The 24,232-nt window shown below is 39.8% G+C and overlaps 1 protein-coding gene across 4 annotated transcripts in view; it reads right to left on the bottom strand.

The window, feature by feature from the left end:
- JAG2 (jagged canonical Notch ligand 2) overlaps nucleotides 1-12,387 on the bottom strand; it is a 90,621-nt gene extending 78,234 nt beyond the window's left edge. For 2 of the 4 annotated variants that reach the window (XM_034418599.3, XM_034418600.3), the window contains exons 1-2: nucleotides 11,843-12,387; nucleotides 10,720-11,040 (exon numbers count right to left, since the gene is read on the bottom strand). In XM_034418599.3, coding sequence (XP_034274490.2) covers nucleotides 10,720-11,040; nucleotides 11,843-11,923 — 402 coding nt within the window. In that variant the 5' untranslated portion in view covers nucleotides 11,924-12,387. Of the gene's footprint in view, nucleotides 1-9,216; nucleotides 9,569-10,719; nucleotides 11,041-11,842 lie in introns of those variants that run through there. The other 2 variants (XM_087871694.1, XM_034418601.3) reach the window with 2 other exon arrangements.
- Nucleotides 12,388-24,232: the final 11,845 nt, after the last annotated feature.

The following is a 24,232-nucleotide window of genomic DNA, read 5'->3' as shown; positions in this document are numbered from 1 at the left end:
ACACTGAGTTTTATTTATTTTATTTCCATCTGCGAATTTTTAATTCTGTTACTGTTTGTTACAAAATACATAGAATTTGGACAAAGAAGGTAACTTTCTGATCTAGGTTCTCTTTCCCAAGTGGGGCTGTTTGTTAAATTAATATATTAGCATTTGATTGAAAAACATCATGAGAGAACTATTTCAAGGTATTACTTGCTAAATTCCTTTAGCAATAATGTGTTTGTATGAATTATAATTTAACATTTTATTAAGATAGCTGTCCCCAACTTTTGTGGCTTAGTGGCCCAGCTGGGGGGGTGGGGAGGAAGAGGGGAACCGAGCCGCAAGAGTGGTGGGCTGGCATGCATGCATGGGCGCACCTGAGCTCTTGCATGGGCGCACCTGAGCTCTTGCATGAGTGCCCACCGGCCTCCCCCTTGTGCAAGTTGAGCTGTGTGCACACACCTCTGGCTAGTCACTTGCGTGTCCCAATTACAAATCGGTTGTGGCTCGATAGTGGCCGTGGCTCAGGGACAATGGCCTTGCTATAGTGGCAAAGATGTATAGGTGTATAAGCAAACACACAAATTAGGCAAAGTAGCCCATGAATGAACATAAACATAATGTAGAACACATCAAAATCCAAGATTACATATAATTTAAAAAAATAATCCCAACCATCATAAACTAATTTATACTGATTTCTTAAATACAATACCGCCTAATTAAATTGAATGTTCCATAGATATCAATAGAACATTGCCACTTTCCCTACTCTTACAGAATCCATGCTAGAGTGAATGGGAATGGAAAAGGGAATCAGCACACAAATAACCTCTGGCTTCCTTTTCACATTTATTAAAACATCTACAGCAGTGGTTCTCAACCTTCCTAATGCCGCGACCCTTTAATACAGTTCCTCATGTTGTGGTGACCCCCAACCAGGGGTGGGTTCTAATTTTTTTTACTACCGGTTCTGTGGGCGTGGCTTGTTTTGTGGGCGTGGTTTGGAGGTCATGTGACTGGGTGGGCCTGGCTAGCTGGTCATGTGACCGGGTGGCCATGGCTATGTGTATAGGGACTACTCAGGGCTGAAAAAAGTCATTTCTGACAGGTCCTCGCACTTTTAACTGGTTCTCACACTTATGACCATCCTCACATTTATGCCCATGCAGCATTCTTAACAACCATGTTACTCATTTCACAACTGCTTCTTTTCACCATGGTGACAAGATAGGGCAAAAAACGTAAAATGTGAGGACAGTCGTAAGTTCGAGGACTGTTCAAAAGTGCGAGGACCAGTCAAAAATAACTTTTTCAGCCCTCTGAGTAGTCCATATGCATAAAAGGATACAGCAATAAAGAGGGATGAAGGAAGGGAAGGGAAATTAGAGTAGGAGTGAGGGTAAGAGAGGGAGCAAAAGAGGAGGAGAAGGAGAAAGGAAGAGGAAGTAAGGAGAAGAAGAAGAGGGGGAAAGGAAAGAAGAGAGAGAGGTGGTAGGTTTGAAGAGAAAGATTGCTGTACAATAAAAAAGATGAATGGGAAGAAAGCCAACCCCAAACAAATATAAAGATATTAAGATAAAGAATGAACTGTTAAACTTTAAAGAATAAAAAAGAACAAATATGAATAAATAACAATAGTTAGAAACGCACATACAAACATTCAATGTATTTTCTTTGAACAGAGTATTTGGCCGGTTCACAAATTTAAACAGTGTTTAGTCATTTCAATTAAATTTACAATTTCTATATTTCCTTTTTGCCGTATTTATTCCTCACCTATTTTTTTTAAAAAACCAATATTACCCTTCATCCTCATCTCTAATCTTAATCAAATTCAATTTTTCCCTTCTATTCTATATTATACCCCTTCCCATTGTCATCTATTTTTATATCCATCCTCACATTGGCTAATTATGTAATTATGTAATACAGTTGTTTAATACAAATTCAACATTTTAATATAGATCAGTTACATAACTATCTTTTTTGTATATTAATCAATATGAACATGAATATTCCAATTATTTCCATGCAATCCAATTAATTATATTTACCAATAATTAACCAAATAATTTCCCCCATATATTCCTCCAAACCACAACTTAACCATTTCTGCTTTCAACACAATATACAATTAATAGTATCTCAATTATTACAATTCCCTAGTTAAATAGAGCTTTTTTTCTTTTGTGTTTTAAAATCTTGAACTCTCCTCTTTTGCCCTAAATTTCCCATTGTTTGCACCTACCTTTTTTGGTGAGGAGAAAGAAAAAGAAATCTCTCTCTCTGCCTCATTTTGTCACTGTTGCAGCAGAGCCTGCTTTACTTTCAGTTTCCTTTTAGCTAGGGAAAAAAAAAATCTGCTCCAGCACTCTTTGCAGCAAGCAAAGAGCTTGCAAAACAAGAGCTTGCACAGGAGCCTGCAAAACAGCTGAGAGCGAATCAGCTGAGAGTCGGAGGCCGATCTAATCATGCTAATTAACCTATGCTGAAGCTGAAAGAGGCTGTTTTTTTCTTGCTGTTTGCTTGCAAGGAGGTAAGTGCTGCGAGGCACAGGTCAAAGGGGGGGCCACCCTCCTTGCCACTTAGCCCCATCGCCCCCCTTTGCCTCTAGTGTCCCTCTGCCACCCCCCTTGCCGCTTACCACCCCCCTAAGGCATCCCACCGCCCCCCAGGGGGTGGTACCGCCCCCTTTGGCAACCACTGGCTTAACTACTTAACCGGTTCTACCAAAGTAGAATCCCACCACTGGGTCTACCCATTTATATTTGCAGGCACCGATCTACTCATTTGTTTTCTTTTAACACTGATCAGCTGTAGGGTGGTCCTTTGAAGCCCCGCGGCAAGAATTTAAAGTTTTTTTTCCCTCTAGCCACAGAGGGACTCCAGAGGCAGCAATAGATTGGGAGTGGGCGGGGTAAGCGAACGGCCGGCGATCCAACAGAGCAGAGAGTGAGGGTGAGTGAAGGCATGGGGGGGATGGCGAGAGAGGGCTTTGGTGACCCCTGTGAAATGGCCGTTCGACCCCCAAAGGGGTCGCGACCCCCAGGTTGAGAACCGCTGATCTACAGTATAACACACCTTTCTTCAAAGAGAGTGAAATAGGCAATCAGAACCAAGTTTTCCATTATTATGTGCCATTAAGTTGTTTTCAACTTCTAGTACCGTGATGGCGAACCTGTGGAACACGGAGCCATATTAGTGGGCACGCCAGGTCAGCTCTGGGGCGCATGCGTGCACCAGCCAGCTGATTTTCGGGCCTTCTGGGCCCACCAGAATTGGGAAACAGGCTGTTTCCTGCCTCTGGAGGGCCTGGGGGCGGGGTGGGGAAGGCCCGTTTTTCTTTCTTACCTGACTCCAAATCCTCTCTGTGTATCTGGGAAGGGCGAAAACAGCCTTTCCCACTCCCTTGGAGGCCGTACGGAGGCTGAAAGGGCCCATTTCCCAACTCCCGGTGGGACAGGAAGTGACGTTTTTTCCTGTCCCCAGTCTCCAGAGACTCCTAGAGGGGCTCCTAGAGAGGTTCTGGAGGCTGGGAACAGCAAAAAATGTCACCTGTCCCACTGAGAGTTGGGAAATGGGCCCTTTCAGCCTCCGTAGGGCCTCCAAGGGAGTGGGAAAGGCTGTTTTCGCCCTTCCCAGATACACAGAGAGGATCTGGAACCAGGCAAGAAAGAAAGATGGGCCTACCAGGCCATCAGGTGCCAGGAGCGGGGCGGGGGGGAGGGGGTTGCGCACGCATGCGGGTGGGCATGTGCACGCACGACCCTCCCCCGCCCCCTCTCCTGGCACGCGATGGCAAAAAGGTTAGCCATCACTGTTCTAGTAGCTACATAGTTTTTCTCCATGTCAATCTCCCCTAACCTGATCCTTCAGATCTTCCAATGGTACATTCTTCAGCATTATAACTAAAGCAATCTATGTTTTTTATAGTTATCCTTTTCTCTTTCCTTCTACCTTATTCATTTTGCATAATGTGTCCAAAGTAGGATAATTTGAGCCAGGTCATTTTTTCCCAGAGTGAGAGCTCTGGGTGGATTTGTTTAATGATCTATTTGTTTGTTTTCTTGGCTGTGTACAATATTCTCAGGAGTTTCTCCAACACCAAAGTTCAAAGGCATCAACATACTTCTAATTCTGTTTTTTCAAAATCCAACTGTCACTTCCATAGTGTTTCACAGTTATTACCATGATTCTGTGATTCTGATTTTTGTTGGTACAGTCACAACATGGCATTTGAAAATTTTTCCCAGAGCCTTCATGGTTGCTATATGAAGTGACAGTCTATGGCATATTTCATGACAGTTTGTTCCTTTACTGTTGAAGATAGATACTAAAAGACAGAAACTATCCATTCTATTGTAAAACTTTCATTTTATCAGCTGTATTCTTACATCAAATATGTAACTTAAAAGTTCTAAGAGGAAAAAAATAGTATTAATTCTATTAAATAGTATTAATGTTACTTCTATTTTGCTGTTTCATTAACTCACTTTGAAATAAAAAAGTCATTTTAACAAATTAGTTTGATTACAATACTCAATACTTTTTAAGTCTTAAAAAGATATTACAGGTATTCCTGTAATATCTGTAGCAACCAGAGTTAGGCCTAGCAACTTACTCTTTGGATCAAATAGTCACCATCTACCCAGTAAAGGCTATATCCTCCCCATCTCACATAATAGTGCATAGATTTACTATTTCAATTAAGAACCACTTTTTGAGCAAAATAAGAGAGCTTCCAAACAAATCTAACATACTCTTTAATCATGAGTAGTGATAGATACAATTTTGGAAGATTGAGGTGAGCTATCTCCTAAGAGTGCAAATGTACAGGACTCATTGCCATGATACGCTGTGAAGTAGTTTCAGACACATTCAGACATGTTCTGGAATGGCTTCTGAATGTTTATTATTATTAAGTTATATAGAAGTTAACTTAATTGGTATATTTTAAAAAACTACTATTTTTCTTGAGATAGTTAAACTTCACACAACATACACCCATCTTTCATTGCAAATTAATGTCTTAATAGAACCAATGTTTTACAAATGTTGCTTAAATATGTATTAATCTTTGTAAATTGTTCATATCCTGACCGCTTTCCAAGATTTGCTTTTTTATCCATTCTATTCCAATAGATTCTATTAGTTTACTTCAGATTTACCCTATCAATCCTATGCAGAACTGAAACTTGAATTTGCTCTAATAAAAAATAAACTTTTTAAAAAACATGGGAAGGAAAGCAAAGCATGAGCGAAATCATCATTTGAAAATAGGCAATCAAGTACAGTACTTAAAACTATGTAAATAGATAGGTTGTTTTAATTGCATTTGAATCATAGCCCAATACAATAGTTTAATACATCAATATTCTTACTTAGTCTTCTTACCAATAAAATATAACACTCTGAAAATGCTAAGATTCTTTCATCTTCATATACAAAGCTGGTTGCATATAACTGGCTAAGTAATGCAAATCAAAATTCTAACTCCAGTTGTACCACTAAGGACAAAACCAAATTTGTCAATAATTTGTATTGAGAAACAATTTTATCAGGTTTTATTTCTATGAAAATGGCTGCAAAATAATCCGCAAAATACAAATAAAAATATTTTGTTCCAAAACTACAGCAACATTTTCAGTTAGAGTAAAAGTGCTGAAGTTATCATTAGTCTAGAAAGTTGAAAATGTGCTATCAAGTTGGTGCTATTCTTTTTTAACCATATATTTTCTCCATTCTAATTTGTACATCATCTGATTCTTCATGTATTTCAATCATGCACCCATCATTATTGTAACTGAGTCCATCCACCTTGCTGTAGGTTGCCTTCTTCTCTACCATGTGTCCAAAGTAGAAAAATTTGAATGTGGTCATGTATGCCTCAAGTGAAAATTCTGAATTGATTTCTTCAATAATCCATTTGTTTTCTTGGTTGTCTACACTATTCTCAACTGTCTTCTCCAACATCCAACATCAACATCAATTCTATCCTAGTTCTTATTCCCACCTTACTAAAAACATTACATATATTATGACAAGCTATATACAAGCATATATATGAATGACATGCCAAAACAAAAAATTGTAACTCCTTCATACACAGCTGTGATAGCTGCGTATGACAGCTCTCTCATGTGTCTTATAACGAGATTTCAAGAAAATGTTTGATTTATTTTATTTAACAAATGTATATAGTCACCCATCTACCAAAATAATTGTGATTTTTACAGCAATTTAAACAGTGTTTTACAGCAATTTAAACAAGAGTAAAAAGCTATGGTAAATTACATTACAGGACAGATCTCTACTGCATTCCACACATACCCTAACAAATGTAAATGTTCTCTCATGTGAAAATACTATTAGTTGATGAAAACTCAGCATCACCTTAAGTGAGAAATTTAAGTCTAGTCAAGACTTTCTTAAATAAGGTGAGAATTAAAACTACAGACATGATATAATTGAAGATGTATGCTTAACTGAATAATCCCAAGAAGATAACTATGCTGTATCCGACCCATTTTCTTAAGTGCAATATTATGCATACAAAGATTAATAGCCCATTTACGTTTTATTACTCATCAGTGTAGGAAAGAAAAATCTAAGGTTAGACTTAGGTTAATCACCATAAAAGACAATAATTTGTAATATTTTATCAGGAAAAGTTGTAATAGTTGCATAGAAAAGTCTTAGCTTCAGTATTAGGGGAAGCATTTTCCCATTTTACTTTGCACAGTGAAAGATTCATATTTTCATTTCCCCTGCCTTTCCTCAGGTTAATTTGACAATTTGCAGACCATTTATTCTGTGGCACTGTGGCTTGAGTAATATGGTTTTGTTAAAACATATCTATTACCCTTCAGGCAAGTATAGCTGCTTCTCATCTTTCTTACACTGTTAGTAGCATACCCCCAAAGTCAGCAGATATGGTCTACTGTACCATTATTTCTGAAGAATGATTTCAAAGAATCTTATAAAGACTCTTTGCCACACACTTCTGTAAGTAGTAATATATATTATGGCAATTAAGAATGAAATATTTTAATTTTCATTCTTGAACAACTGTGCCTAGCTATTATTTAAGAATAATTACAAATATATATATTTAGAAATAAGGAACTCAATAGTTGTTTCAGTTAGCCCCTTATAATCTATCACATGGGAATATTTAAAGAATAAAAAGTTTACATGTGAAAACCTGAAATATGCTTGTAGATCATCTTGCTATTATTTTAAAGAACTTTTTTGAAATATGATAAACCCAGGACAAACATTTATGATCCTAGTCTGATTATTTCATCTTATTAAAGTTGACTTTTTCCCAACTTCAAACACTTGCACAATGATTTAAACAAAGTATTAATATTGCAAAGTCAACAGGTTGAAAAGATGCTTAGTCAGATGTTGAAGCAAAGCAATACATCAAATGAAAGGACCTTGCAAATATTAAAAAGATTACAGCATATATTATCATTAAAGCATACATGAAGTGCTTTAGTCAAAATTAAGTGAAGATAAAAATATGACCTTTTCAAAATGTGACTAAAAACTAAGCCAGTTTTGGCATCCAAATCTGGGCAAAAGAATATACTGAGCAATGACTCTAGTCTCTATCCCCTGAATTAAGCATGTATGTTATAATATTTAGACCTTAAATATCAAGATAAGCTAAAAATAGACCCATTCATTAAAAACCGAAAGCATTTAGTATTAGCAACTACTTTCAGGCAGCAAAAATCACCAGTTGCCAATAAAAACTGCTCAGCCTTTAGACCAAGGAACAGCTTTCTAAAATTCATAACAACTTGTATGGTTGTGAAAATTGTGCCTTATCAATGAAGGATTCTTCACAACAATTATACAACTATATTCCATACAGAGCATACTCAAAGCACAGTTTTACTGTTCCAATTTAATGCTAAAAATTTCATCATAAAGAAAATCTCACCAAGATATGTGGATCGCCCACAAATTTTGTATTTATAATCCTTTTCCTAATAAATGCAATGAAAATGATCTTTCAATGAAAGGAAATATTTTAAGAATGGAATAGTTTTGATTATATCACTACAGTATCTTTTAAGAAGACAACTATGAAAATATGAATTGCTAGCTAATAGAACAAAATAGATTCAACAGTGAATGCAACAAGTACAGTCAGCTATCAAAGTGACCATCACATGGCACTGCAACTTGCTAAACAAACTCCATTTAAAACTGAAAATAGGTGGATGGTACTGTATTTGGTAGCTTTATAGAATCTTTGTTTTGTCTTCTATTGCCATCTATTATTTCAAGACTATAGCCATTCCTACACACTAATAGAAACTATTTAAAAAGTACAAATGACAAATATTCTTATACACCTGCTGTATTGTTAGAATTCAGCATCTGAATTTAGGAAATATATTTTCCTTTTAGTACATTTTTTTAGAGAAATCCATTTCACCAGTTATCTTTTGTTAACCAACCCAATTCTTTTGTGAAGACTCTTTTTTGTTAAGCACTCTAAGGATCTCTCATCCCTTCCCATTTGTTCCCTGTGGTGCATATAATACTGTATTCTGTTTTGCAAACAATCATAGATCTAGACATACTCTGGTAAACAGCCAAAGATTAAAGTACATTATTTACTGTCATACAAGCACTCATGTCCAGAAATCAAGTGCAGCTGCTGTGGGGGTGAAAATATGATTGATCCTACAGTTGTTGCACATTTGATCTGCATGCTTTGGAAGTGCTGTAAAAACTCACAGGGACAACTCCACAATTTGATAAGTTTTATATTCTACCCATTGAGATTATATCAAAATCAATAAGTATATGCTTTCTACACAGACACTGCAAGCCCAAATCATTCTTCAGCTGAACAGGGAAAAATGTACCATGTATAAGTGTAATATATATAATACATGTTTTAATATGTGTAAGCCCAGCCACTGTGGTTTGGAATCATGGTTTTAAGATTGAATAACTTGTACTACTCCATCCTATCACGGTCAAAGTCGAGTGAATTTTAAAGCCATTGCTCAGTTTAACAAGTGAATAGAGTCAGTCAATTTATCTGTCATGATAAAAAGAGGAAAAAAAATGGAAGAGGAAAGAAGAGGGGAAGAGGGGATATAAAAAAAGATTTTTTTTATAAAACTAGAATTTGAAGTGAGCAATGAATTCCTAAAACAAATTATAAATTCTTCCTCTCTTGAGCTATTGGTTTCTTACCCTTTTGCAGTAAATGTACCTCTTCACATCTACTCAACAGACTTTAAACCACGAATTGAATTCTGGTCTAAATTAACAATCGACTGGAGCAGTTATGGATTTCCTAACAGTGAAGAGAGTTGGAATAATAATAATAATAATAATAATAATAATAATAATAATAATAATAATAATAATAAACCACGAAGGAGAGAAAGAAGAATGCTATAGAAAATCAGGAGCGGGTTTCCAGCTGTTCCCTTCCCCCATTCAGCCCGAGGAGACGAAAGAAGCAGCGAGGCTCCTACGCGCTTCGCCCTTAAACGCTCTTAGTCCAACGGTCGCTGTTGAGGCGCGCGCCAGGCGGGTGAGTATTCTCGCCACGCCTCCTCCCTACCCGCCAGGTCTAGTCCCAGGAGCCAAGTCGCTCGCGCCTTTCGCGAGCAGCAGCACGCGCCCCGCGCTTTCCCGTAGCTCGGGGCTAAGAGCAGCTGCTTGCTTTGCAGCGGCGGCAGCCACCGCCTCCTTCCACGCCCCGCCGGCACAATTCTCTTCTTTTACGCACACGCCCTGTGATACACGTTAAGTATTTCTTTAAAAAAAAAAAAGACAAACAAAAAGGTAAAATAAAATTAAAAACAAAAAACAAAACCCGAAGGCGCAGCCACGCGGAAAACTAGCTACACGCGCCCTCTGCTGGAAAGACGCTTTTGCAAATCCAAGAAGTGTTCAGGAAATTAGAGATGTGTATGTAATACAAATATAATTTAACAGAGGGTTGGGCGGTAGCGCTTTTCGCCGGAGAGAAAAGATGAAGAATCCGAGAACATGCAAGCCGTAAGTATCTTCATCTATCCAAAGCAATAACAAACCGGTTTGGCGCAGAGGTCAACTACTCGCACCTGGACATGCGAAGAGACGCTATCGCACACCGGGCTTCTACTTCGCGCCTCCCCCGCTCCTGGCAGCTGCTCCCACCAAGCGTAGACACGCCCCTAGGAGATGCCTCTAGGTGCGCCGTTTTCCATTTTTCAAAGTAATCCCCTCTTTCACACGTTAAAGAGTTTTATTGTCCCCATCAACTGGCTCGTGGAAACTTAAAGCTTCATTACCCCGCGCCGCACAAATTCGCGCGAGGTTCCCACAGATCCGCAATACAAAGCGTGTGGCTGGGTTTCGTGGATGTTGAGGGAAAACTTGCAGCTTTATAATGAAACGGGAGAGATTGCGACGCTGCTCTTTTTTTCCAACCTCAACTTGATTATTCCCCCCCCCCCTTCCGCGTGCTGAGGGAAGAGCAGGAAGGAAAAGAAAGGCGCCCGTTAGACACTCTCCTCCACAAACCAGAAAGGGCGTAAGAAAAACCCAACTCAAGTTACAGTTCTGCAATTACCCACAAAGTAGAGAGTCAAAAGCGGCGGCAAGACGGTCCGTTTAGCAGCTACTTACAAAAACACAGCTGCAGAACCACGATGGCTTATTAGAGAAATAGACCAGGAACGGAGGGAAAAAGAAGGGACTTACCGGCCAAGCAAACTGAAAAGGTATAACAATCCTCCCCATGTCGTGGTTTTTACCCTGATGAAAATTTCGGCTGTTCAGATAAAAAGTATTTCCACCAAGAACAGGAGTAGATCCGGAGCCGTAGCTGCATGTCCCAATAGGCGTGATTTTAGCCTGATATTCCTTCAGACAGACTTTCACGTAAGTATCGCACTCATCCCGAGTACAGTCCACGTTCGTTGGGGGTTTCATGCCATCACAACATTCCCCATTCAACAATTCGCCGTTTACATTCTTTACCGAGTTAATCTGCAGCTCGAAATAGCCCGTGGACTGGGAGACCTAAAAATAAAGAAGCAAAAAGGGAGAACCTCATTAACTGTAGTGTCCGGGGGTGGGGCGGGGGGGGGAGTACATGGAGATTTCCAAGCGGCCACTCCAGAGTTCTCAACGACAAAGTAGCCTTCTGATAAAACTATTAAAACTATACGCACTATTAAAAGAGGCATCGGAGAGGAGAAACACAGTGCCGCAATTCCGGCTTATCGCAGTAATAGGAAGGCTGGTTGCAAGCCGCGCCAAAGACCTGCAGAATGCTCCACTGGCAGCTAAAATAGGCACTTCGAAATTATTTTGATGCCAGCCGACTAGGAACTCCCCATGTTTAAAAGTAACTGGAAGCGATGCAAACCGTGTTATTGGCTTTTTTTTTATATATCAACGCGTTCGGGAAATGGATTAAAAACAACGCCGAGGGTGCTCCGCGCAAACGTGCAACGCAAGTTTGCCTCCGCGTTCTTCCAAAGCAAACATACAATTGGAAGCCTCGAGTTGTTAAGGGAGCTTGCAGATAGACATCCGTAGAAGCCGTAAGCTTTCCAATCTCCCCCGAAGCAAAATCGGGTTTCTTTTTTTGGTAGTTTCACAAAAACAGAATGTATATCTTTTTTTTCCCCCCCAAAAAAAGGAAGGAGCGACAAGGTACTCAAATCTCATCACCGGGTTTAAGTGGCAAGGTAAAACAAACCGTGCAAAAGTCGTCCCCGAACGTTTTCCGCCCAAAGCTACCCTCCCCGCTCTTCCCTTTGGAACAATTACCCCCACCGCAAGCCAAACCAGCCGAAAACGCAGACAGTTCTTTTACCTGCGTCCGTAAAGTTAGGAGCAGCCACAGCCTGAGCGCCGCAGCAAAAAGAGCCCAGTGCCGCCCGCCACAATCCAGCATGCCTGCTGCTCCGAGCTGAACCGCCTTTGGATCAGGGAAGACAGGCAAGGACTCGACAAGCCATCGACCAGCCGCGCTGCTCGGCGCATCGGCGGCAGGAAGGACAGGAAGGCTTTCGCCGGGTGCAAGCTGAAAGCTCTCCCGAGCCTTAATCACTCCCTCCCCCGATGCTTTAAGCCTAACAGCCTGGGACCCGCGGAGGCGCAAGCCAGCGCTCGCCAGCCGGGATCCACCTAGATGAGAGCACTCCGCAACAGAAAAGAGAACGGTCTAGCAGCGGCGGCGGCAGCCGTCCCTCGCAACTCCGCTCGCTCCTCTGTGCGCCTCTGCTGTGCGAACACCCAACAAGTAGGTGCCAGAGTGACAGCTTCATCGCCCATTAGTCAGCAGCGCCTCTGCCTTCATATTAATGAGGGGGAAGGGCCCAGAGCAGCAGCGGACGGGTGTGGCCACGCGACTCCTTCAAGGGCGGGGGGAAAAAAGCGAAATGAAAAACGCTGGAGCGTGCGCAGCCGTCGGAGGTTTTTCCAACCTGTCATTTATCTCCCGCCCGGCTAGGGCCCTGCGGCGGGGAGTTGCGCAAGCGGTCTGTTGCGCGTGGGCAAGGCCCTGCCCAGTACGTGCGCGGCGCTGTGGGGGTAGGAAGGGACGTGTGCCTTCTTGCCCCGTAACGTGTGCTAGACTTCGCTTCGCTGCCAGTAAAGGAGTGGTATCTCTTGTGCTCAGCAAGCGTGGTATGCCTTGGGATGGCTGTTTACAGTTATACCTGTCCGTGCGCGTTTACTCCAAGATAAATTTCTCTGAATTAATCTAAATTTTGAGTGCTTTTTCGATTTCCTCAATCCAGGAAACCATGCCCCATTCTTCGATCCTACAGTATCCAAAGGAATGGGGGGGATATGCTCAGTCAGTTTACTATTAGCGTTTGGAACGGAAACATAAAGGCCCCTAGAAGAAGTTTTGTGATGCTCATTTACTGATAAATGTTTCATAGATAAGGAGAATGCATGTTATTTTCGGTTTGGTTATGGGAGCAGGGACCAAAATAATGATCTTAGAATAACAGAGTTGGAAGGGACCTTGGAGGTCTTCTAGTCCAACCCCCTGTCCAGGTAGGAAACCCTACACCACTTCATACAAATGGTTATCCAACAACTTCTTAAAAATTACCAGTGTTGGAGCATTCACAACTTCTGCAGGCAAGTTGTTCCACTGATTAATTGTCCTGTCAGGAAATTTCTCCTTAGTTCTAGGATGCTTCTCTCCTTGATTAGTTTCCACCCATTGCTTCTTGTTCTACCCTCAGGTGCTTTGGAGAATAGCATAATAATAGAGAATAATGGAAGTCAGTATTCCTAAATTACAAGTCTCAATCAATACCCATGTTAGCTGGGAGGAAATCTGAGAATTTTAACCCTTCCATCTATAGTAGGCACCAGATTGGGTGAGTTAAATCTGTCTTAACATCCAGGAGGAATAATGAATAAATGCCAACGAGAGACTGTTTTTGTTCAGGCTAGGCTATGATTTATGGAAGCCAGTCTGAAATATACAAAATCGTAAACTACACTGGTTGAATTTGTACAACGCAACCAGAAACTTACCAATACCCTTTTATCCTAGCACATTTTAGCAGGTTGCTAAACCTGCAAGTTTTGCTTCTTATCATGTGACCCATCCAGTCTGACCATTTCATGAAGATTATTCTTCTAGTCTTGGTTCTTTCTCTGTAGAGCTCAAGATTGGTTCAAAAATTATGTCGAGCCATAAATGGTTTGCTTTGTTGGAGTATAATGTCATTCAGCATCCAGCAGCTGCAATTTATAATGAGTTCTTGGTTAATAGTTAATTATTAGTGGTTAGAATAACACAGCATGTGTGAATGTAGCCTAGCTTGGTTTAGTGAACAAACTAAACTGGGTTTGCACACTGAATCTAGTCTATGACTGGATTTCTTACCTAAGCCACAATTAGGGTTTAATTATAAAGCATGTGTTAATAGACTATAATGATTGGATTTATACAACAATTATATTAAGTCTTAATATACTTTGGGTTTGACATTTGTATGAATCAGATATTTGTGAACCAGGGTTTATGGCTTAGTATATTGAGCATATTCACTTTTTTTAAAACTCACTCTCAGTGACGGCAGGCAGCTTACAAAGATAAAGGCCCATTGACAAATGAGGTCTTCAGGACTTACAAAAGAAAGTGTGAGCCAATCTTATATCTGTGGGGATGATATTCCATAGGGAGGGAGCCACCAGGGAGAAGGCCCTTCTTGGTTATGCTAGATCACGGGTGTCAAACAACAGCATCATGTTGCCATCATGTGATGTTTTGCAATGTTTTTTTCCCTTCATGGAGCTGGGGTGGCCGTGCCCTGTGTGTGACACATCCAGCCTGTGGGCTGACAGTTTGACACCCCTGTGCTATCTCCTTAGGAGAGGGCACCTGTGGCATTCTCTGCCTCCCACTGTGACTGGGAAAAGGCAGTGCTTCAAGTAACCTTAAAGCCATGTAGAGCTTTAAAGGTCGCAACCAGCACCTTGAATTGGACTTGGCAAATTGGCAGCCAATGCAGCTCTCTCAGGAATGATGAAACGTGAGCTTCAAGGCCTGCTGCATTTTGAACCAATTGAAGCTTCTGGATACTTTTCAAGAGCATCCCCATGTAGGACCCATTGCATTTGTGGCTAACTGAGCAATAAAAATCAGCTAATGATTCAGTTACTGTTGTCAGATGGAGATGAAATGAAATTCAATTTACTGAATGCACTCTATAAAAGCCATGTCCAAGTGGCATCTTCTATATCTTTTTGGACTCCAATTCCAGTGTCCCAATCTGAACCTATTTGGGAGGCACCAGAATGAGACAATTTAACAAGTAAAATCAAAACCAAGTCCCACTATGACTATTTCCATGATGGGCCTTAAAAGTTTCTTCATGGGCATATCACTTCTTCACGGGCATATCACTGAACCATATGCCCGTCTTCATTGCTACAAATTATTTTAACTATTTAACATAATGGTTGGATGACTCTAGAAGATATTATAAATGGCTACTAGGGAAATGACAGTTGTCTACAAGATAATAATAATAATAATAATAATAATAATAATAATAATAATAATAATAATAATAATAATAATAATAATTTTATTTCTATACCGCCCTTCTCCCGAAGGACTCAGGGCAGTGTACAGCCTATTTAAAAACAGAATAGACATCAATTTAAAATAATTTAAAAATATTAAATAAATTTGGCTTAATTTAAAACCCCAAAAATTTAAAACATCCAATTTAAAATTATGTTGCTAACCCAGCCTGGCGGAACAATAGGGTCTTGAGTGCGCAGCGAAATACCCGGAGGTCAGAAATCTTACGAATTTCCGGGGGCAGTTCATTCCACAGGGCTGGGGCTCCCACAGAGAAGGCCCTCTGATACTGAGCCACAAGCCATTTAATCATAATTAATGATTACGGGAGAAGGGCGGCGTATAAATCTGACAAATAATAATTCAATCTAGCATGTTATATAAACCAGGGGCATGTTTCAAAACCCGTTGCTACTGGTTCGCTCATGGGCACACGCACAATGCTTTTGCACATGCCCAGAAGCGTCTGAGTGGGTGGGCGGAGCCTCCCACCACCACTACTACCAATTCACCTGATCCAGGGCGAACCGGTAGCAACCCACCACTGATAAAAACCTAGCCTATAAATTATCAAGATTAATTGTTTATAAACTGATTTGTGTGAACCAGACTTCTGTAAAACTATGATTTAGCTTGTATGAACTAATTGTATAAACTAATAATGTTTGGGCTGGTACTTAAGGCATTTTTTCACATAAATGCTTAATATACTACTTCAGTTTTGACTTGGGAGCAGTACATAAACTCAGCCAGTAAAACAAATGCTCCATGTTAAACTGATGTGAAAAATGAGATCTACCAAAAAATAGCATATTATCTCATCTTAACAGAAATGTTCAGAGTGCCAGCCAGCTAACAATGGTATCCTTTAAAATAACATTAGTTGTGTTGGCTGGTGGTTATGAGAGTTTGTCCAATACAGCTGGAGGGCATCAGATTGTAAAAGCTCCATGAGCTAGTAAATTATCAGTCACCTTATTCCCTGTACTGCCTTCCCCACCTCCTTCCCTATCATTTTTCTTTAACCTTAATATATTAATAGTTCCTCTGACTGACCACTGGCTGCTCAATTCTCTTGACATTGGAGGAAAAGCAGAGATAACATTTCTATAAATCTTAAGCATTTCTATAAATCTTAAGCCGCCTCAAACTATATTGATAAATTCTTGATACTTTTTGTTTCAGCTTTTTGTTGTATGAAGATATCTATTGTTGCAAGGCTGACTGGATTCCCAAATTGCACCAATTCATGCTTTGCTAGGTAAACCTATGGTAACCGTAGTTACCATAAACCAAGCACCTGCATGACCCTAATTTGGTCTAATGGCTAGAAACCAAGAAACTTAATTCTCATCCTGCCTTAGCCATGAAAGCCAGCTGGGTGATTTTGGGCCAGTCCCTCTCTCTCAGCCCATCCCACTTCACAGGGATATTGTTGGGAAAATAGAGGGAGGAAAGAGTATTAGGTATGTTCGCTGCCTTAAGTTATTTATAAAAATAATACATGCAATAGCAAACTAACATTAAAAAATAATACAGCCATAACTTCTTGCAGTTAAGAATTATCACATCATTACTGTAAATCACCTGTAGCAAACCATTCTTTTCCAGCTGTTCTGTGAGCGCTGAAGGTATCGGAGTTGATTGATGTCAGCTGCTTGGGCATCCACATAGTTATATGGTGTACTCAGCAGCTTGTAAGCCTAAAAAAAATCTCCCTTTCCTTCATCATTAACCCTTTCATTCTACTGCTCTATTAGAGAGGCTTGTTAGGAACAAATAACCAAGAAGTCAATGGACTGTAATCACCCTGCTGGGCTTGGAAACATTTCATAAAGCAAGGCCCCGGCCCCCCTCTTCAGAAATCCAGCCTGATTCCTCAGCTGCCAACCGGCACACCACTCTTCTGCTATTCATGGTCAGCATATAGCTGAGCTACAGTACCTCCTTCAGCTGACACAAGAGCAGCTGCTAAATGGGAGCCAGCTGGCCAGCTGCTCACCCCAGCTCAGCTGCTTCTGCTGCACTTCATCTGTCCCATTACCCCTTATGACTCCTGTCTTTTATCTTCAAACTGTGATGGGCCTACTTGTATAGTTGCTGATCCTCACTTTGGAGACTAGGAACCTTCCTTATCAAAGTGGGTTGGGGAAAGGTAAGAGGAGAACCAGAATCTGAGTTCACTAAGACATACTTTAACCATGGTTTGGTAATTAAGTAAAAGGCAAAAGAGGTATGAGAAACCAGAGCAGAAGACAAAATAGTTGGGTTTACAGCAGTAAACAATAGGTTAGAATGGTTTAGAAATCACAATGGCTACATTCACACATTGCATGTAGTGTAGCTTGTAAACCAAATCAATGATTTAGTTTGTCTAACATAACAAGCTGTGTTGTGATCAGTATTGTTACATTATCTGCTCCTGTGACTAATTGGGAGGCAGACAATACTTTGAAATGATGGTGTGCTTTTAGTAAATGTCTTTGCTAGTTAATTAACTACATTTTTATTATTGAGCAGAAAGCGTTTTTTTTAAAAAAGCTACTTTATCCCATCATTCACTGCAACTACCAAGCAGCCAGGAAGGAGTTCATGTCTTCCAAACATTGCCTACCTACAACACTTATTCCTCGTTTTCCAGGCCCAGCTTACTTTTCAGCCTTCCCAAATAGCAAAGAATATCGCAGAAATTCCTGAACACGCATATCATTTGTTCCACCAACTACAACCTTATGCCCTTTAATAAAACCTTAGCTAAGGAGTGTACAGTACTTGTCTATCCTACCATTGCGTTGCCTCTTCTTGTGCCAGGATGGAATGGATTTCCCAGCATCTATGCCATCCATGGCTGGTAGGGAAAAAAAAAAAGATTTGGAGGTGTTATCATTCATGGTCATCCCTCTTCTCTGTCATCTCATTTGTATATGCCAACAGGTCAAATACCATTCATACAGGAGCATTAGCTGGCATATGCCCAGAAATAGCATATCAAGCATTGATGCCATTGGATACTTCATAAACCTCTGGGTCAGTTCAAAAGTCTATTAGAGCTCAAAATCTTTATTCAGAACTGAGACTGTTACGTGTAGAATACCGCAACAGTTTTTATCAAGTTGCATTTCCTGTGTTCTACCAGCCAGTGAGAAGTTGAACAGGTTGTAGAAGTTCAATAAATGTAGTATGCATAATAAATGGCGTGGAGGTGGGCTTCATACCTGCTGGCCTGCATGCTACTAGAGTGGGGATAGACACATCCCAGGTAACTAATTGTGGTGAAGGAATTCTATACTAGTCTTCAACCTCATGCAGAACTAACATTTATGATGGAAGATCATGGTCTTCTTACTACTGACTTTGGCAGGTTCTGTTCCTCACTTCTATCCTATCAAAATAGAAGGCTCTGAATGCCTCTAGGGACCTGGGAAACATCCGAATTTTGATTTCTCTTATTCTACATACCGAAGGGATTTTCTGTAATTGGAAGTGCTATGATCATTGATGCAAGACGTCAAACAATGGAATAGTCATTGTTTCACTACCACTTGCTGTATTATACCTGTGGTCTAAAAGAAGGCTATAATTAGATATTGTACTATGGCCATTGGGAAATATTTGAGTGAGTAAAAAGAAAAAAAATGGTGCTGACAATTAATGTTGCCTGTTTTCTCTTTGTAATATACTTCACATGGAGAAATAATGTATCAGTGAGTAGTCCACCGGCCATGTCTGGTGAACCTCATGTCAAAAGAAGTTTTGTGGTATGAAATGCATGTTATTCCCTTTTCATTCATTGGGTTTATGTAGGTCCATTATCTACACATTCAGTACAGTTAACTGACAGAAAACAATTAGTCTCCTGGAAGATGTGTATGATTTCCAGTCTTGGCTATATGTTAATGATTACAAACATATGCTGTGGGTTGCTAGCATTAATACCCTCTTTCCTCTTGTAGCAGGTATGGGACATATGTATTTCTGGATCTTGCCTTTTTCATTAGAGAAGATAGAATCCTAGGCTTGGAAGGGACCTTGGAGGTCTTCTGGTTCAATCCCCTAGCCAAGTTTCTATCCATTGTTTCTTGTTCCGCTGTTGGCACTATTGAGAATAAATCCACATATTTTCCCCTGTGACAGCATTTCAAGTATCTTTTTCTTTTAGTATTCTCTTCTTTAGGTTTAACTGTTCTTCATAGCATTTAGCCTCCAAGCTTCTCACCATCTTTGTTGGTCTTCTCTGCATACTTTTTTCAATATCATTACTGCAGTGGTTGTTCAAAGGAGTAGTGCAACCTTAGATCACTAGGTGAGTGCAGGAGAGAATAAAGAGAGAAAAAAATTAAGCATAGATGATTCCTTGATTAGTTATTGACTATAACTTAAGCAAGGGTGAAATCTACTTACCTTCCTTACCGGTTTGGAAACACATACGCCACGCAGGAGGTAAAAAAAAACATTACTTCCTGGTTAAAACCAGGAAGTAATGACACCCGGGCGGCGATCGCTACCGGATCGCTGAACCACAGGGAGAAATCGCTACCGGATCAGGAAATCCGGTCCAATCCGGGAGCATTTCACCCCTGAATTTAAGATGATGATGATAATAATAATAATAATAATAATAATAATAATAATAATAATAATAATAATAATAATTTTATTTCTATACCGCCCTTCTTCTAGATACATAACCATGGATAACTGTCATACTGAAAATATTGGACATCTTTGTCAGCAAACATACAGATTCAGGATGAAAACAAATTATTGTGTCAGAATATTCTGTTCAGATTGTCCCTAAATCCAATTCCTGTACAGAAGCAACTATCAAAGAATATGTTAGTAACCACATATCCTTTCAGTGCTTCCTATCTCTCTTTCTCTCTCCTCCCTCCCCATTTCCCCTTTCTTCCCCTTCTTCCATCTTCCATCTTCTTTTATCAATGGCTTCAGATATACATCTGAATGTGTGTAGATAAGTCAGCCCTTGGTCATCTACCTAATTAGCCAATGGACGGTTCCCTTTAATTCTATTTATCCAGGACATATACATTTAGAGCCAAATATTTCTGGTGGCTTTGAACTTTGGTGTTGGAGAAGATTCCTGAGAATACCTAGGACAGCCAAGCAAACAAACAAATGGATCATTGAACAAATCAACTCAGAGTTTCACTTGAGACACAAATGGCTAAACTCAAATCCTCCTTTGGGAAAAAAAATGCAAGACCTAAGTCTCTGGAGGAGGCTGTAATGCTGGGAAAAGTGGAAAGGAAAGAAAACTAGTAGCAAGGTATACAGATTCACTTACAGAGGTCAGTGGTGATGGAAGATCAGACAGACCAGCTTAGAGATAGGTCGTCATGGAGACTATGTGGTCACTAGAAGTTAAAATGATTTGATGGCACATAATTAATTTCTGGCAGGAAAATGCTGCTGTTTTGGCCATTGTATGAAGTCAAGTTCATCTCCCCCTTTATTTATTTATTTAAACATATTTGTATCCTATTGCAATCAAAAACCCATCTTTGATGGCTCACTTTTTCTAAAAGTAAAGAAGGGTAAACTAAGTGGCCTTCTTAGGGTTTTGGCACTCTTGGCCAAAATTTAGGTTCATAGCCTGGAGAACTGATCTGACTGGTCACTGGAGGGCCCAATTGACTGCAGAGCTGTACCAAATTTCTTTCAACAGCTCAAACTCCTTTGAAGTCAGTTTTACATTTCCCTCAACTTTTTGATGAAACTATCACAACATGTTGGGTTTGGGGCCACCCTTGAAGATTACTTTAAAAAACTGGAAATAATTCAGTGAATGATCAATATATTGTTAAAGTGATTTTGGTTATTGGTAGCACATCTGGCTAGTGCTTAAGGAATTACACTGTATGCAGAGATGTCCCCACAGGGAAGTGCAAGTGGGACAAATGACAGCATGTATATAGGGAAGTCATCAATGAAATTATGAGATTTGTATGCTTGTTTTTTATCAGATGTCAGGGTAATATTACATAATTGTGTATTTTTGTGTTTGATATCATCATGTTACCATTTTGGCATCATCTTTACTTGTTCTAGACAATATTGCCTTCTGATCTGCTTCTGAACATAATTCCAAGTGCTGTTACTTAGCTACACAGGTTTACATGACTTTAAATCTAGATATCTGCCCAAGGGATAAATCTTTTCCCTCATCAGCTTGCCTTATACTATAAGATCATCTTTGCACTGACTATTGCTGCTATTGCTATACCTGTGCTACTATTACAATTAGTACCCTCAAACTATTGCTAGCTTTTATTTTATCTGTGAAGGAGGCTGGTGACTCTGGTCTCTTCTGCCTTAACTTTGCAAGATGTTTAATTTACCTGTCTACATAAGTTCCTACTGGCTGGGTTAACATCTATTGTGTTATTATGATTTGTTAAACTGATTAATTGATTGATTTGGTGTGATATATGATCTCAGTGTCTATTTGAGAATTATAGAGTGACCTCATTCAGGTACATTGCTGTTATTTTTTTTATTTCATATTGAAAGAATCTACCTATTGTAGTCCAATAGTATATACAAACCAGGTCATTATGGCTTGTTCAAAATATGGTTTAATAAAACATTTTAACTAAAGTTATTGGCTTTATATATACATAGCACAGTAGATGAACCTGGTGATTATCTGTGAAACCCACAAGTGAAGAAAAACGAATAAGGACCATGGAATAGATAGAAAACATCTTAAGTTTTACAAACTCCCAATATGAATTTCTGTTAATCATGAAATGCGGGCATGCGGTGATGTGCAAAGATAACCATTCTGCAAACCAATAGATTATGAAGCTGAAATTATTAATATGGATGCAACTTTTCACCTGTGAGCGAACTGCTTTGATGTAAGTGAACTTGCACCTGAAAAATACATGTCTAAAATTGTGGAGTTTTGTGCCTGATCTATTACATTAAACTATCCCTACAAGATTGATAATAATGCAGTAGAAGTGTTTGTACAAAGCTAGAATGCTTGGGAAATGTCACTATGTAGTAAGAGAAAACATGAACAGTGTGCAGCACCATGGAAGAAACAGTCTGCTGATAACAAGAAAGAGATTGTTTCATCTGCCAAACACTAAGTATACTGAAAAAGCATTGTAAATCTCTGGCAGAAACCCAAGATGAAAACATAATAACTTGCAGTAGAGGGAACCATTCAGTGATTCATATGAGGTTAATTTCCAGAGTGCCTCGGGGCTTTTGCCAAAGGCAAGCTGTACTTGAATATTGAGCTTCCATCGAGATACAGAACTACTTTGCTCTCAATGGGAAGCATCTGTCAGTCTCTGTGTGTGCAGCTGCAATTTATTGCAATGTTTTGTTTTCCAATAAATTTTCATAGGTGCTTAGGGAGACTCACAACAGTTGTTATATCACTGAGATAAAGTGTTACTTTGGAACTTTTAAGGCAAGAGTCCCATGAAAGCAAATTTTCTTTTTCTAAAAAGTAAAGATCTTCAAGTTTCTGTCACCTCTAAGTAATTACAGTACATAGACATTTCTATTATTTTTTTTTACTAGCAATGTTGTGAATATAATTTGCTGTTGTCTTCTCTCTTTTTTTTCACTTCCCAGTTTAGCCTAAAGCCTTGGCTTTCTTAGTGCTCTCCCTGCAAAAACTCCATTGATTAAATTGGAGGAAAATTCATAATACATGAAACATCTGTGCTTGCTGAATAATGTTATGGAATTTATAGCTACAAGCTACAGTGATGGCCACTGACTTAGATGACCTTGAAAGAATCAAACAAACTATAGAGAAGGTTTATTAATATTTGTTTGATGGTAATAATTTTTAATTGACATTTTTCTCAATGGTATGGTTAGATCCTCTGTTACAAAATGTGTATGTATGCCTGTGTTTATGTGTGTAGTCTCAGAGTACGTTTGATACTTTGTAAACATCAATTGAACAAAATAATGCATCATAGAACAACAATGTTTGAATCAATATACCTTAAATGAGCTAACATAGAATATGTCCAAAATGTGGGACTGTAATAAAATGTGTGAATTGCCTTAGGGAAAGAGGGGAAGAGATGCTGCTTAGAAAACAAAAAAGAAGGAAAGGAATCCCTAGTAGCTTAACAGTCAGAGAAAAAATAACAGGAAGGACCTGCTTTAATGGTTCAAGCCGGGAAGTTTATGACTTCAGATTTTGCAAGATTCTATTAATATAATCTTATGATAACATAGAATTCATTTCATCTAGTCCTGTTTCCTATTTGTTTTTCTGGTGGGAGTGGGGAACCCTTGACTCCCATGGAACTGAAAGTTGGCAAAGTTGTATCTGCTTCAATGCCCCCGTGCCTTCTGCCTACACTTTCCAGAAACCCATAGATTGTGTGGCACAAGGAAAGATGAGAAGGGCATATTCCCACCTTCTTTCCCGCTTCCCTCTGGCCCCTATATCCAATCAGCTGGCTGAAAGGACTGTTGGACAAGCGGACATTGGCTGCTTTGGAACTTAGGCTAAAATGTGAAATCTCTTTAATAACAGTGGCTAGTGAGAGAAGAATGATGGAGCGACCTCATGGATGGATGTCTGCTGTCCGAGGGAGGTCAATGTGTGAGCCCTCCTTCTCCTTGAAAGGAGGGGCCCTTGATAGGCTGGAATGAAAAGTGGGAGTACAGTTTTCCTCATGGTCCACAGCTTCTTTTGTTCCCCTCCCCACAACAAAATAGCCGGTAGTTCCACAGGTCAGTTGAGGTGAGTAGGTGGCAGTGGCGGCAGCAGCCTCACCAGAGCTTCTGTGAGGGCTGTGAGGTGAGAACAAATGGTGGGGGCCTATATTATACATGGAAAGAGGAAGGACAAGGGAGTAACTGGGATTTCTGCTGGCATGGAAGGGCTGGCTGGGAGGTGCCGAAGATGGGTAAGTCCTCTTCCTTCATGAAGGGGAGGGGGCCCTTGGTCCCACACTAGAATGGGGATAGTGGTACACTTTTCCTTGCAGTCCACTTCTCCCTTTGTTCCCCTACCCCACCCCCAGTAAAATGGCAGGAGGTTCTTTAGGTAAGCCAAGGAGAAAACTTCATTGGGGCATTCCGGAGAGTCATGAAGGGAGGAGAAACAGAGCAAACCATGTTATAAGTGGAAATAAG

The sequence above is a fragment of the Pantherophis guttatus genome, chromosome 1, assembly GCF_059756535.1.
Source record: "Pantherophis guttatus breed Tessera chromosome 1, ASM5975653v1, whole genome shotgun sequence".
NCBI classification, from domain to species: Eukaryota; Metazoa; Chordata; class Lepidosauria; order Squamata; family Colubridae; genus Pantherophis; species Pantherophis guttatus.
Note: the sequence above shows the minus strand (reverse complement) of the source record. Positions and strands in the feature narration are given on the sequence as shown.